Source organism: Notechis scutatus, chromosome 1 (genome assembly GCF_049901735.1).
Source record: "Notechis scutatus isolate UNSWTSFEM ecotype Mainland chromosome 1, rNotScu1.2, whole genome shotgun sequence".
NCBI classification, from domain to species: Eukaryota; Metazoa; Chordata; class Lepidosauria; order Squamata; family Elapidae; genus Notechis; species Notechis scutatus.
The window spans coordinates 201,100,103-201,115,795 of NC_142009.1; the positions used below are offsets into that span (position 1 = coordinate 201,100,103).

General features: G+C 34.9%; 1 protein-coding gene across 50 annotated transcripts in view; it reads left to right on the forward strand.

The window, feature by feature from the left end:
- NEB (nebulin) overlaps positions 1 to 15,693 on the forward strand; it is a 235,737-nt gene that overhangs the window by 199,690 nt on the left and 20,354 nt on the right. For 30 of the 50 annotated variants that reach the window (XM_087949995.1, XM_087949996.1, XM_087949997.1 and 27 more), the window contains 9 exons: positions 444 to 548; positions 1,369 to 1,473; positions 3,141 to 3,245; positions 4,229 to 4,339; positions 4,847 to 4,957; positions 12,127 to 12,240; positions 12,346 to 12,450; positions 13,736 to 13,840; positions 15,082 to 15,186. In XM_087949995.1, the coding sequence (XP_087806121.1) occupies positions 444 to 548; positions 1,369 to 1,473; positions 3,141 to 3,245; positions 4,229 to 4,339; positions 4,847 to 4,957; positions 12,127 to 12,240; positions 12,346 to 12,450; positions 13,736 to 13,840; positions 15,082 to 15,186 (966 nt within the window). The remainder of the gene's footprint in view (positions 1 to 443; positions 549 to 1,368; positions 1,474 to 3,140; positions 3,246 to 4,228; positions 4,340 to 4,846; positions 4,958 to 12,126; positions 12,241 to 12,345; positions 12,451 to 13,735; positions 13,841 to 15,081; positions 15,187 to 15,693) is intronic. The other 20 variants (XM_087950004.1, XM_087950024.1, XM_087950030.1 and 17 more) reach the window with 1 other exon arrangement.

A 15,693-nucleotide genomic window follows, 5' to 3' on the forward strand; every position in this document is an offset into this window, starting at 1 on the left:
GAAAGCCAAATCCATTTTACTAACTTAACTGCAAGTGATTCACTTAACGATTGTGGCAGGAAAGGTTGTAAAATGGGGCAAACTTAACAACTGTCTTGCCTTAGCAACTAAAATGTTGGGTTTCATTGTGGTCGTAAGTTGAGGAGTACAGGTAGCCTTTGACTTATGACCTTCAGTTGAAATGAAGAAGCTTCTTAGATGAGAAGCGAAACTTCTTCAAGAAAAAGAAGAAAATCCAGTTGATTTTTTTTTAAAAGCACCTTTGAAACCACTATGGCTTCAATGACTGAAAGTTTCCATAGAGACTATTACAGCTTGTGTTGTTGGGTCATTGCATGCCAGCACAAACTGTAATACGGCCATTGAAATGTATTCCATTTATAAGCCTGCTTTACATCCTCCTGTGACAAGGTTGATGACATTTTCCTTTGTTTTACCAACAGATTAAATATAAGGCCGATCTGAAGAAACTTCACAAGCCAGTGACTGATATGTCTGAATCTCTTGCAATGAATCATGTTTTGAACACCAGCCACCTAGCCAGCAGTGTAAGCCTGTTAGCTAAACCGAGTTACATTCTGTTTAACCTTTCCATGCCTTTCTAAGATAATATCAGCTAACAACCTCTGCAACATCTTTCCTCCTCCTTGACTGTTCCCAGAAAATCACCTGGTAGTGATCTCTTATCTCCTGCCTGATGACTATCCCCCATGTTGACTAGCAACATTAATATCTCAAGTCTTCAGAACTTTTTCTTTTAAAACAGAACCACTAATAATGTTAAACATCTAACTAAATTTTAGTAGTGTTTTTTTTTACTTTTGTAATTCATATTTTTACTAACAGATACTATTTTATTAACTTTTTAGATATTTTTTTAACCCACAACTACTATTTTGAAACAATAATTCTTTAACTTTTAAAACAATTTTCAGACTTAATCTGCTTTTGTCTGAACGTTTATCATTTTGCTATAATAAATTCTGCTTGTGGACTTGGTCGATGCATCTAGTCAGCCATTTTGTGGCACAAAATGCTGAACTAAATCACCCTTGAGTAATATTAGCTAATCTCATTTTATATTCTTAAGTGAAAACCAAGGGGCATTGTTCCATTTTAACAGCATCGCTTATTCACCGTATCACATTTCTTTGATTCTTTTTTTCTTCTTTTTGTTCCTGTTTTGTAATTTGGTCCCTTTTTGCCTCATATTTTTCTTTCTTCTTCTCTTTTTATATATTTCTTTTATATTTCATTTCTGATGTCTTATTTGACTACTGATATGTTTTTTGTAAGGTGATCTAGAAAAGCTGCTCTGGTTAGGACATTTTTTAACTATTGAGGCGGTTTTTGACACCTTCCCTTTAGTACCAGTACAAGAAGCAGTACGAGAGGAATAAAGGTCACTACCACGTGATTCCAGATAACCTCGAACAGCTCCATCTAAAGGAGGCCTCAGAACTTCAGAGCATAGTAAGTCAGTTAAGTGTTTCACACGATCTATGTTTATAAGACAACTGCCACGTGCTGCTGTATCAGTATTCTCATCCAAAACATGTCAGAGTTCTATAGACTTTTGGCATATTAAGTATGCAGGGGTAGATTTGGTACATTTGGCTCGTCAGTAGGAATTGGAAACTACCCTGGAAACCTTATCTGTGATTTAAATTGACTTCCCCTGGAATTTCCCCCTCATCATAAGCCATAGGTATCATTCAAGTTTTATTCTGGGAAATATGATGCCTCTGTATTTCTTAATAAGCCAGAAACGTAAATAATATATGTGCATCCAGCCAGTTATTTCTGGATTTTAATATGGGATACCAAAGTGCTAGTAACCATCACTTACCATAGATACTGCAATGAGATGAGCATTGCCTAAATTTAACAAACAAACAAACAAACAAACACATACATACATAAAATAAAATAAACACTTCCAGCAGGCTCCATGTCCACCTAATTCTATTAGATTTTAAAGGTGTCATATTATAAAGCAAACCATAGTCTTAAACATCAGATTTATTTCCAAAATACTTCTGGATCCCTTACACACCCAAAATATAAGCTTTGAAAATACAAAGAGTGAAAGGTTGTAGAACAGTACTTTGTTTGAAAATGTGATTACTTGCCAAAGAGAATGTTAAAAGTAAGCTGTGTGATAGACAACATCATGAGGACAGCTACAGGAGATGTTTTGTAACTGTGTTTCCCATGAGGACTACTTTGTAAGAATGACCATGAAGTGATCTCAAAATTTTAAATGTATCCACTAGGTCACTAAAGTTGAAGATATCTATTATGCTATGGCATTTGGTGGCACTAGTAGTTTAGGAAATATTGTGCAGGTGAAGGAAGATTGGATTGAACCACATATCATCAAAATCAATGTCCCATATTCAGTAATTAAACTGAAAGGAGATCAGATAATTAACAAGGCAACAAAACATAATAAACAATAAAGTGTTTATTCCTATAAAGTGTTTTGGAGTGTTCTTCACAGCTCTCAAAACTGAGTATTACTGAATATTACTGAAAGTCTGTGGAAAGATTTTAAACATGTGGTGCATGAGACAGACCTAAGAATATTTCTGAGCTATAATACTTCTTGCAAAGCAAAGTAGTGAAAAGCAAAAATAGATGTTTTCAGTTAGTGGCAAGAAACATTTGAAAAGCTGTTTATTTGCCAAAGAAGGCTTTACAAATTGCTGACTGAAAGAGTATGCAAACTGTTTCACCTGATATAGTCGTTACTTCCATTTTTTGAATATGTAAACGAGACATAAAAGACACGGATCCATTCAACTTGGATATGTTTGATTTTGAACAATGCAGTCTTATTCAGTAACCAATTCATTGAAACAGTTTCATTGAAATACTGTTTAATCAGTAGTGCCTAAATATTGTGGTGCAATTCTATTGGTTGTGGCTGTTGCTTTAGTTCCCTGGCTAGAGTCACCTTGACTGATGTGATTAACACATTTATCAATAAAAAATAAATCTATTTTGACATAGCATGTTATATGACCATAGCAATTGTGTTTTGTTCATCTGGGATTAGGTTGAGTGAACGATGTATCATTCTGTATGTGTTTTTTTAATCTGCTACTGTGGGATAACACGTGCCACCCTCTTGACAGGTGAAATACAAGGAAAAATATGAAAAGGAAAGAGGAAAACCCATGCTGGACTTTGAAACACCTACATATATCACTGCTAAGGAAGCCCAACAGATGCAGAGTGAGGTAGGAGGTTACTCATCAGATATTAGAAAACATCAGCGAGACACTGAATTGCGGTTGTATTGTTTCTAGTCAGTTTAAATCATAAATGTATTCTGAAGGTATTTTTGTAACAGAATGATCATATCTTTTTGTTCACTGATTAAATGACCATCACAGCTTATTTTATGGTGCCAAATAAAAGCCCAGCCCCTCTGCCCATTCCCCGACCTCATTCTACATCTATACAATTTTGTTCCCATTGTTTTGTTTTGAGAATCAGTTGCTCCCTTGCTGGGCTTCTAGACTGTATATTCTTGCCTCTATTCAATTTTATCCCTTTCATACACTTTCTTAGGCATTTCAAAATATGGTTGAATTATTGAAATATGTTCATTCCAATATCAAATTTATGCAAGGTGAAACTTGAGTATCTTGTTTGATTCTGTCAATTTTTTTTCATTCAAATGAAATACACTATCCAAATGCATGATCTATGGAGTTGCTCACTTTTTTTTAAACTTCCTTGGACCAAGTATGCTAACTGGAACAAATTTCCTGGTGTTACTGGTGTTTTCTAATACTTTCTAATGTGTTAGATCGGAACTCCCATCATCCCAAGCATATTGAGTGAGAACTACTGGACGTGTCATTCCACACATTTTTTTGGCACTGGGTTGCTAAGACCAATACCTGACCAATGATCATTCTGCCCTTTTTGTACAACCTGCTCTTCAGATACTACAATGTAGAAATTTTGCTTGTCTAAAGGCCAGATGTAGCTACTATTGCTTGCAAGTACCTAAAATATTAATTCATCATAGGTTAGGACAATGAAAAGCATTAAAACCTCTCCCAAATGGCACAAAAGCAAAATTGGATCCATAACTATTATGGACCCAATTTTAAACTGCCTGGAAATTATTTTTACAATGCCAACATTAATTATGTTTCCCCCCCCTTTTCTTTCCTTCTTTCTTCTCCCTTCTTCTTCCAACTCCTATTAGAAAGAATATAAGAGAGATTTTGAAGAGTCCATTAAGGGCCGGAATCTTACCGGTTTGGAGGTTACACCATCTTTACTGCACGTCAGATATGCCACTAAAATAGCAAATGAGGTACCAACTACTCTTCTGATTTCTGCAGTGGAAATTATGTTCCCCAAAGTAGACCCTTCACTGTTGTCTTTGCCATGCTTAAACTTTAATTTTAAATTTAAAAGTTAATTTTTTATTTTTATTTATTTTAACTTTAATTATAAGCATGATTTAACTGACAGTGATGCATAGTTTTTTTCTGTATCTTTTAAAAATTTGTTATATTGGTGGAACCAATGAGAATTGTCTCATTGTATACACCTTTGTGTGAATTTTTTAGGGAGAGTTAGTGTAGCAAGGTATGCATGTTTGGAAAGCAAAAACAACTATTTACTCTAGGAATCATTTCCTAACTCTTTAGGAAACAGAAGGTAAAATATATATCTCACTCTCCACTCAATTTGGTCAGCTACCCAGAATCACAGGTGCTTGGTGGTTCTGCTTTTATCTTTTTTCCTCTCATTGGTTTCTCTTTGTCTCCTACTTACTTACCTCTTTTGATTTATTTTCTTGTTTTCTACCCTCTAGAAAGAATACAGGAGAGATTTAGAAGAAGGTGTAAAAGGCAAAGGTCTAACCATTCTCGAAGAGACACCAGATTTACTGAGAGCAAAGAATGCAACCTATATCTTGAATGAGGTAAGGTAAAACTGGAATAAAGTTTAGGAATCTGGAAGGTAGATTTCTATGGAGTATTAAAATGCTTAGTAGTGGTCTGTCCATTTCATAGTCTTGTGTCCAGCATGTATTCAGACAGAGGAAGGACATTTTTCAATTTCAGTTTCTAAGTATTTGGATTATTTTAAATTACACAAACTAAGTGTAAAAATACATTGAACAATATTAAGGATCAATACAAAACTGATAGGGAAAGGAAATAAGGAAGTTATATTACAAGAAAGAACTTATAAGAACTTCAAGGAACAAATCATATTTTTGAAAGTCTTCTTTATTTCTCTTGTCAAAAAAGACAAATTCAAATATAGACAAATAATATTATTTTGCCCCTTATCTTGTAATTTATTGATAACTTCAAACTTTCTGATTATGCAGGCCAGCAGTTCTAAAGCAAAAAAAGAAAGAAAGAAAGCATTTTGATAAGAGATTTAACCAAGGGAAAGGAAAGCATTCTATTAATAATCAATAATCTGTGTTTTAAACATTAATAAATTATATCCAAACTATAAAAACTTTGTGGTGACCCGAAATAAATGAAGGCTTTCTTACTCCCCAGAGTGATTGTTGATGGATGCTTTAGGGTTAAAGGAAGAACATTTATTGAAAAACCAATATTGTCAGAAGTTTGATGGCCCTGTTTAAATCCAGTCTGAGCTGTATTCTGTGATTTGCTCATAAAGTAGCTCATAAAATCTAACTTCCACATTTATTAAGAAAATAGATCTAGAATGGGAACAGATTGCTTGGTTTTGGAATAAACTTGATGTTTGTTTCATAAAAAAATAAAAAATAAAGGCAGGGATTTGTGTGAAAAAGTTTTATTACGGACTCCTCATAAAACAGGGGACAAAATATAAGGAGACAAAAATCCAATCTAGTTTTTATACCAATCAAATGGAAAATCATCATAATCAATAGTCACTTCCCAGATTTGTAGTGATAATTTCTTGAAGAAATAAAAGTCACTTCAAGAGTTGTTCTTTGAATTTCCTTTATAAATTTTTTTCTGAGTAACATTTGATAAGTTGAAAGCAAAGATGGCTGAAAACCAATAAGATATTGAAGATTCTTCTCATAAGCAATAGTTCTCACATTTTTAATCTTTTTTTTTTCATTGTCAGATTTCCTTGGTAAAATCTCAAAAAGTTTGATACTTTTTTTTAAAGTTCAGTTAACCATACATAGTAAACCAACTGGTCTTTCTCTGTAGCCCATCAAGAATGACATTCCAAAGGCATTCTTTATCCTGAATATGGATATTCTTCCTGGTTCCATTGAATTCCCATGATCTTGCAACTAAAATACTCTGTTTTCAGCCAGATCCATTTTGAAATATTTAGTACCAACAGTGTTTTTAACAATGGTTAACATCTTCTCTAATCTCAAGGAGAACAGCCATTACCTTATACTTTCCAACTGCCAACAGTGACACATTAAGGAGGCAAAAAATGTGTCAGAACTTCCTAGGGCACTTCTGAGGCAGATAGAAAACAAGTTCTCCCCAACAATCAAAAGATACAACAACCAACTTCTTTTGGCTCCGATAACAGCAGTTCATGTAGCAAATAAGCAATGATCCAGATATATTCTAGCAGGATGATGAAGATAACTTTCTTCCACACATTTTAAAGCCCAATGTTAGGGATAACATTGTTTACCCTAACTGGTTTGGGTAAAAATAATAAATATGGTATCATGGTTTGTTAGTTAAAGTGTATGTGACTTTAAGCTAAAGGAATGTAATTAAGGGTGCAGCTGTAAAAGTACTATATAAGCAGCAAGGCACTCTCTGGCTCTTACTGGCTGGCTTATTGAAGACTGCATTCTTGCTGGATCGGGGAGGAGAAGAAGTGTTGGATTACTTTGAAGATATTTCTCAAGGGAGAGAAGATAAGTTTTGGACAGATTTATTATATGTGTACTGACACTGGCTATTCGACACGGACTTTGCAATTAGAGTATCCTCGACAAGACTTGACTGAAATTGATATATGACTACTGGACCGTTTACATGACTATGCTATAATTCTTAAATGGAATAAACTATATTTTTGATAGCACAAGCGTATCTGTATTTTTACTGTGTGTTAACTAGAAAACTTATCTCACACATTTACCTGTCTTCCTATCTGACTTCGCTGCACGTTCTGTTTAGTTTGTTTTCCTTAACACCCGTTGGGGAATCCAGGCTTAACACTGGTTATGGGCCCAGAGAGACTGCAAAGTCAGTTTAACTAGGATAAAAACAGGTTTATGTAAAAAGTGAGATTTTGTGTTGTTACACGTTACAGTAAACAGACAGCTGTGTTTTATCAATTATAGTTTTATATCCATATATTGAAACATGGCACAAGTCAGTCTACAAAGTTTGTCCCTTATATCCAAGCTGGATGGAACAAACTATGTTTCATGGTCTATGAAATGTAGTCTACTTCTACGAAGAGAAGGTCTGTGGAACATAATTGAAAACCCACCAAACGTAGAAGAATGGGATCCTGAAGATGAGGAAGATAGTCAAAAGATAGAAGAATTTAAACAGAAAAATGAACAAGCACTTTGCATCATAGGACTATCATTAACTGATCAGCAGCTTGTTCATATACGCGGAGAGCAAACTGCTGTTGGGTGTTGGCAAAAACTGAGGAGGATTTATGTCCGAGATAACGTTGGTGCTCACATAAATCTAACACGGAAGCTTTTCCGCACGTATCTTCAAAAGAATGGTGATATGCTGAGTCATTTGAATACTATGAAAAGCATTTTCCAAGAACTTCATGAGAAGGAGTTAATTTTCTCTGAACTACACCAGGTCTACATAATTCTATCTTCATTAGACGAAAGTGTTGATGACTACGTAACTTCCCTTGAAATATTGCCTAAAGAAAGTCTAACTTTAACTGATATCACTGGCAGATTGATTGAAGAGGCCAGAAGAAGGCTTGAAAGAGATCAGTTAAGGAGGGAGCAACCTCAAAAGGAAAATAATGAATCTCCTACTGCATTTGCAATTAAAAAGTGTTTTAATTGTGGAGGGAGAGGACATTTTGCAAGATTTTGTAAGAAACCAAAGCGCCAGAATGCAAGCCAGAATGCTGTAAGCCAACAAAGAAGAAATAAGAATTATGAGTTAGCAATGTATAGTAATGGAGTTGTAAAAAATAATTTATGGGTGGTTGACAGTGGTGCGTCCCACAAATGATAACAAAAAATTTGTAAAAATGTCCATGAGTTCACAGCATATCTCATTGGCAAACGGTTGGAAACTGAAGGCAAAAGGTGAAGGTATAGCTCATTGTTCTTATATAAATCAGAACGTAAAAATGTTATATGTACCTCAACTTAAATTTAATTTGCTTTCAGTTAGAATGTTGGTTAGGTTAGGATACATAGTTACCTTTAGGGGAGATACTTGTTTAATTGAAAAAGAAGGTAAGAAAATTACTGCATCTTTAAGAGGTGAATTATATGTGTTAAATGATAATGGTTTAGAAGTGGCTAACACAGTTTATGATAATATGAAACCTCATGATGAATGTATTCACTTGTTACACCGAAGGCTAGGTCATTTAAATTTTAAAATGATTAAGAGAACTGTTCAACTATCTAAAGGAATAAGTTTGAAACCTTGTAATAAGTATTTGCAATGTTCTGCTTGTAATCAAAACAAAAGCAAAGTTATACCGGCAAATAGAATTGATGGATTTACTACCAAAGAGCCTTTAGAGGTAGTATTTGCCGATATAATAGGTCCTAAAAAGCCAAGTGTAGGTGGTGCTAGATACATATTAAGCATTATGGACCACTATTCTAGGTATGGTTTCTGTTTTCTAATGAAGAGAAAAACTGAAACGTATACAAATTTCTTTAATTGGTTAAAATTTGCAGAGAGGAAAACTAAAAAGAAATTAGTAACTCTTATAACAGATAATGGTGCAGAATTTACAAATAATAAATTCCAGAGTAGACTTAGAATGGCAGGTATTCAACATAAAAAGTCTGCACCATATAGGCCTCAACATAATGCATTTATAGAGAGACGAGGCCAAACATTGCAATCAATGGGAAGGACAATGTTATCTGATTCTGGATTACCTGACAATTTGTGGGGAGAAGCTATAATGTGTGGTAATCACATATTAAACAATGTTGTTAATTCAACAACAGGTGAATTACCATTCACACTGTGGCATGGTAGGAAACCTGATTTGAGTTATATTCACACATTTGGTGCACCAGCATGGGTGCATATCCCTACACAACTCAGGCACAAAGGACAACATAGAGCTAAAAGATTAATTTTTGTTGGATATCAAGCAAACCATAGATCTTATAGATTCTGGGAACCAGGTACATCTAGAGTATACTGCAGTGCTAGTGCACAATTCCTAGAACATATAGGATGGAATAGATTAGAGCAGGATTCAGATAATGATATTATTATAGAACACTATAAGAGGCAGAAAGAAAAGACTAGTTATAAGAAAAGTCCAATTAAAGAAAAAGTCCACGAAGAGCAAATAGAATCAGATCAAGAGGAAATAATTGATCAAGAAGTGATAGATAGTCAAGAACAGGAAATAAAGGAAAGTCCACCTGTAAGTCCTGTTATACCTAGACGCACAACGCGTATAACTAAACCACCTGATAGGTATCAGGCAAGTATTGTTTGCCAAGTAAATAAAGTTCCAACTAGCATAGATGAACTTAAGATGTATCCTGCTAAGGATCAGGAGAATTGGAAAAAGGCAATGGAAAAAGAGTTAAATTCATTAAAGGAAATGAAGGTTTATGAAGAAACCAAATTACCTCCAGGAAAAAAATCCATTGGGTGCAAATGGATATTTAAAGTAAAGACTGGAAATAAAGGGCAAGTAACTTATAAGGCTAGGTTAGTAGCACAAGGATTTAACCAAAATGTATTTGATTATGATGAGGTATTTGCACCAAATCTTAAGGCTACAACTTTAAGAGCAGCTTTAGTATGGGCAGCTAAGAATAATTATATAGTTAACCATTTAGACGTAGAAACTGCATATCTGCATGCACCATTGCAGCATACAATATATTTGAAAAAACCAGTTGGTATAAATGATAATAAAGTAAATAGCAATGATTGTTGGAAACTCAAGAAGAGTTTATATGGATTGAAACAATCTGGCTATGAATGGAACCAATATATTGTGAAAGAATTAAACAATATAGGGTTTAAATCTGGTTTAGCAGATCCATGTATGTTTAAAAGAGAAAATAATGGAACGGTGTCATTATTGTTATTATTTACAGATTATATTGCTTTGATTACTAAGACCAATAATGAAGCTACTGAGATTATTTCATTATTAGCCAAAAGGATAAAATTAAAGCATTTAGGTGAAATTAAAAAGTATCTAGGATTGACAATTAACAAAACCACAAAAGGATTTAAGATATCTCAAGAGGATAAAATTTGCCAATTAATTAAATTGTATAAAATGGAACTTTGTAAGCCTGCAAAGACTCCAATGAGTCAGGAAATTTGCAAAATTGATGCTCAAAGTCCCAAATTTGATAAGACCATATATCAATCTTTGATTGGTAGCTTATCATATATAAGCAATTGGTCTAGGCCAGATATAGCTTATAGTGTTAATCAGCTGGCACGATTTAATAATGATCCACATCAATGTCATTGGCAAGCATTAAAGAGAATTTTAAGATATCTAAAAGGAACAATGCAGCATGCATTGTATCTAGAGCCAAAAGGTGATTTGAATCTTAGTGCCTATGCAGATGCAAGTTTTGCAACTGACATAAACACTAGAAAATCAACATCTGGGATGGCTATATTATTTGGTAAGACACTAATAGGGTGGAGGTCAATCAGACAACAGCATATTAGCTTGTCAACGATGGAAGCAGAATTTTCATGTCTGTCATTACTATGCACTGACTTAATTCTGTACAAACAGTTATTATTAGACATGGGTATAACTGTTAAAGATTCTATTATTGTGTACGAGGACAACCAGGCAGCTATACAGTTAGCTACTAATATTGCTGTAAAGACTAGATCAAAGCATACTGATTTAAGATACTTAAATGTTAGAGAATCTGTGAAAAATGGTCTAATTAAACTTGAGTACTGCATGACGGAAGAAAATATTGCAGACCAGTTTACAAAAGCTCAAGGTGTTGTAAAATTTAAAGAGAGTTGTGACAATTATGATTTAAATGTGTAAATGGTTATATTATTGTAATATTATTATTATTACCCAAAAGGGGAGAATGTTAGGGATAACATTGTTTACCCTAACTGGTTTGGGTAAAAATAATAAATATGGTATCATGGTTTGTTAGTTAAAGTGTATGTGACTTTAAGCTAAAGGAATGTAATTAAGGGTGCAGCTGTAAAAGTACTATATAAGCAGCAAGGCACTCTCTGGCTCTTACTGGCTGGCTTATTGAAGACTGCATTCTTGCTGGATCGGGGAGGAGAAGAAGTGTTGGATTACTTTGAAGATATTTCTCAAGGGAGAGAAGATAAGTTTTGGACAGATTTATTATATGTGTACTGACACTGGCTATTCGACACGGACTTTGCAATTAGAGTATCCTCGACAAGACTTGACTGAAATTGATATATGACTACTGGACCGTTTACATGACTATGCTATAATTCTTAAATGGAATAAACTATATTTTTGATAGCACAAGCGTATCTGTATTTTTACTGCGTGTTAACTAGAAAACTTATCTCACACATTTACCTGTCTTCCTATCTGACTTCGCTGCACGTTCTGTTTAGTTTGTTTTCCTTAACACCCGTTGGGGAATCCAGGCTTAACACCCATCTTTCTATTTCTTTTTTAATCTGTGCACAATTTCCATGAATTTATGCATTTTTGGCATGCCGGTTTCTCTAATTGGCACATCACAGGACTATTCATGAATGGGTCTATGAATTACACAGTCATATTAAAATAGGAACCAGATTATTTTCATGGTAATCACATTATGCATGTAAAAATTATTTTATCTTATTAAAAATAATTTTAAAAAATAGAAAATGGGGCCAATAGTACATTTAATCATTGGTTTTGAATTGACCCTTCATACATTGAATTATTTTACTTTCCTGTCTTTATCCACAGAAAGAATACAAGAGAGCTCTGGAGATGGAAATCAAAGGAAGAGGATTAACAGACCTTGCATTGGAGACACCTGATTATTTGAGGGCAAAGAATGCCACAGATATTGCTAGTGAGGTTAGTGATTAATGAATTTAATTTCCTACTGTATTAAATCAAGAAAAAGCTACATCTGTAAATTGATTATTCTGGATAATTCCCCTGAGATGTTTCTCTCAACAGCTTAAGTATAAGCACTCTGCGGAAATGGAAAAAGCCAATTATACCACAGTTGTTGACACTCCAGAAATCATCCATGCACATCATGTGAAGAACTTTTCCAGTAAGGTAATGATGGCTCTGCAAATGGAGGTGAACTCCAACTTCCAAAAGCCTTAACCAGCATGATAAATAATGTGATACAGAGACCATCTGAAATAGGCCTCTGTCTGTGTGACCTTGAGAGTGCACCATAAGTCCTTCCAATAAGTGTGAGGTATTCTACACTGTTGGACATTTTGCTCTGATTTTCACTTTCACTTTGCATTCATTTTTGCAACCATTTAAATATAGAAGAAAACTACTAATAATTAAAGGGGAAATTCATATAGATTTCAAAGCGGGATGGTGGCCACAGATCACATGCCCCTAAAATGTCTTTTTATGCCTTTAGAGTATCGCTGAATTTTTTCAGTCAACTGCCAAGAATCAACAATACAATTTCTCATTTATTTATTTTTTTAGCAGAAAAGCGTTTGGTAAATGAGTTTCATTCTTCGTTAGTACTTAACAACTTCCTAAAAATACTAAAAACCCAATCTTCCAAAATCTGTGGCTTTCAACTTCCCCCATTTTTAAAAATCCACTTCTGACAACTAACCCTTTTGGCCAAGTCTAATGAATACTTCTCAAATGAATACTTAAGTCATAAAATCTATGACCTGAATGTCTTTGATTCTAAAATTAACAGGTAATGCCACTGTTTTGGCTTCTCCTCTTAGAAGGAAATACTTTCTTTAAAAAAAGAAAATTTAGCTTGCTTGATCTATGGACTAGATCACATTTGACAGATGCAATCTAGAAAGTACAAACCCAAACCATCAAGCCTTCTAATAAATGTCCTTATTATATTGGTATGCAATGTTTATCATGCATCTGCTCTTATTTTGAAAGCATGTCTGTCTTAGACATTGAAAATTGACTGATTGCTTACGTGCCATCAGGCTGGTGGTGACTCTTAATGACCACATAAATAGATATTCTCCATGATGATCTGGTCCCTAACCTGGACTTCAGGACTTCCAATAGTGCATTTTTTCACAAGTGTAAATGACCCATCAACCTTGCTTCTGATTGTCCCCGTCTTCTTTTTCCCTTCATCTTTCTCAGCATCAGAGCCTTCTCCAGAGAGAAAGACTTCCCATAGTATGTCCAAAGTTTGATAATGTGAGCCTGGCTGTTTGAGCCTCAAGTGAGAACTCTGGATAGAGTTTGTTTTATTTCTGTGGTGACTTTGCTATTGTCCCTAGATAACAAAAAAAAATATGTGTCTTTGTATGGGTATTTACAAAGTTATAATTTTTGTTTTGTTACTGCAATGGTACATTTTCTTTTTTTTTAACCTATGTAACAGAAAAAGTATAAGGAAGATGCAGAGAAAACCATGCCATACTATGTGTCCGTGCTAGAGACTCCAGAAAATCAGCGGGTCCGAGAAAATCAAAAGAATTTTAGCATGGTAGGTATACATATAGTCATGAATTCCAACAAAGCAAGCAAGCAAACAATGTTCCCTGGAAAGGCAATTTTTCTTTCCTATCTTAGATATTAAGCCTAGTGGGTAAAAAACGTTTTGTATCTGAAATGTTTTGAGCCTTAGCCACTTGCTTTGAGTTTGAAATAGGTTGCTCGTACCTTACCAGAAGCATATCTGATGCTGTTCTGACCATGATGGCAAAGTCCCATGCTCACAATTGTCAGTGATGCTGGTCATGTAGATTCCAGATATTTTTCAGAGATACTTACCACTCTTTCTAAGGTACATTCTTGATTATTGTTTTGCTGAGCAAGAAACTTAAATTTTCCCCATAATAATTAAGCCCTTCTTGGTTATTTTGAAAACAAGTCTAACTGAGATTGGGAGGCTTAGTTACAAATAACTTAATAGAATTTGTGAAATAATTCATGAATTCATGAATGCAGAATACTTCATAGCTTACCAATATTTGACTACATTTGATACTATATTTTGAAGGACCTTGGTTCATGCTCCCGTAAATATATTTCTCATATATCTTTGTCAGTTCTATAACACTACAAAGCACTATGAAACGGTACATAAATCCTATTGCTATTACTAACATTTTAAAAAGTCAGTCTGGAAGCAAGAAGACTGAGTTCTTCTTGGAGCAATTCTGCACACCAGCAATAAGTTTTTGTCTCTCAGGCTGTTTCTTAAATAAACTTCAGAAATTCCAATCTAGATTACATTGGGTTGGCAATGGGGTTATGGTTGTACTCAGTCCAGAGATTATGGCCAGATGTGTCTTTCCTCTGTTTCTTGACCTTCTTATCTGTGCAAGGAAGGAAGGGGTTCTTGCCTGGTTCTCAGTGGACCACTCTACCAGTGCCTCCTCTTTCCTTTGTGGGATTATTCCCAACAAAATGGCTGCACAGGACAGATGTGAGCCACTGGTGAGCAGGGATGCGCTATGCACTGCAGCCAATCAGAGCTGGGCTGATCCTGAAGTGGAATAAAGCTCTGGAAGCCACCTGTTCTCAAGGACTTCAGAAGGCTCAGGTTGGAATCAAAGCTGGGAAACTAAGGTGCAGGGGGCATTGGCAGAGAGCGAAGAGGGGGAGGAGGAAGATGTCATCTGTTCTTGCACTCAGGGAGCAATGAATGGCCTGTACTGGTGAAGGCCAGGCAGAAATCTGTTTTGACATTAATGCACTGAAAAACATGTATTCTCTTAACAGCTTCAGTATCAACATGATCTGCAGGACAGTAAGGGAAAAGTCACCGTTGTAAATGAAACACCAGAAATAATACGAGTTAAGGAAAACCAGAAAAATTTCAGCTCGGTAAGTTTATATTATTTAGCGAATTATTGGTCCCCAGTTGGCTAAAACATTTCAATCTTTTCACTAATACCAATAAAGCCTCTTGACAATAGATAATTAAGAATCCAGTTATGCACAGCTGAAAGCCCTTCCTTCCTTCCTTCCTTCCTTCCTTCCTTCCTTCCTTCCTTCCTTCCTTCCTTCCTTCCTTCCTTCCTTCCTAATTTAAAAGACCCACATTTTGATCCAGAACTTAGCCCTGAGTTAGTGATAAGGGGTTTTAACCCACTCATTGTTTACATAAAGATATGACATAAAGATCTGATTCACAAACATATACATTTTTAGCAAAGTAAGTTAGGGATGGATAGTTGAAACCACCATCTTCCCACACTGGAATTCCAGAGTAAAAAGAAGATGTAGCTGTTACATCCATTTTTAGAATGGTTTGATGTTCAGCTTTTATGAAACAAAGTGATAGGGTGGGGAAAAGGGTTAGTGCCACTTTTATTTTAAAGGGAATTGTAG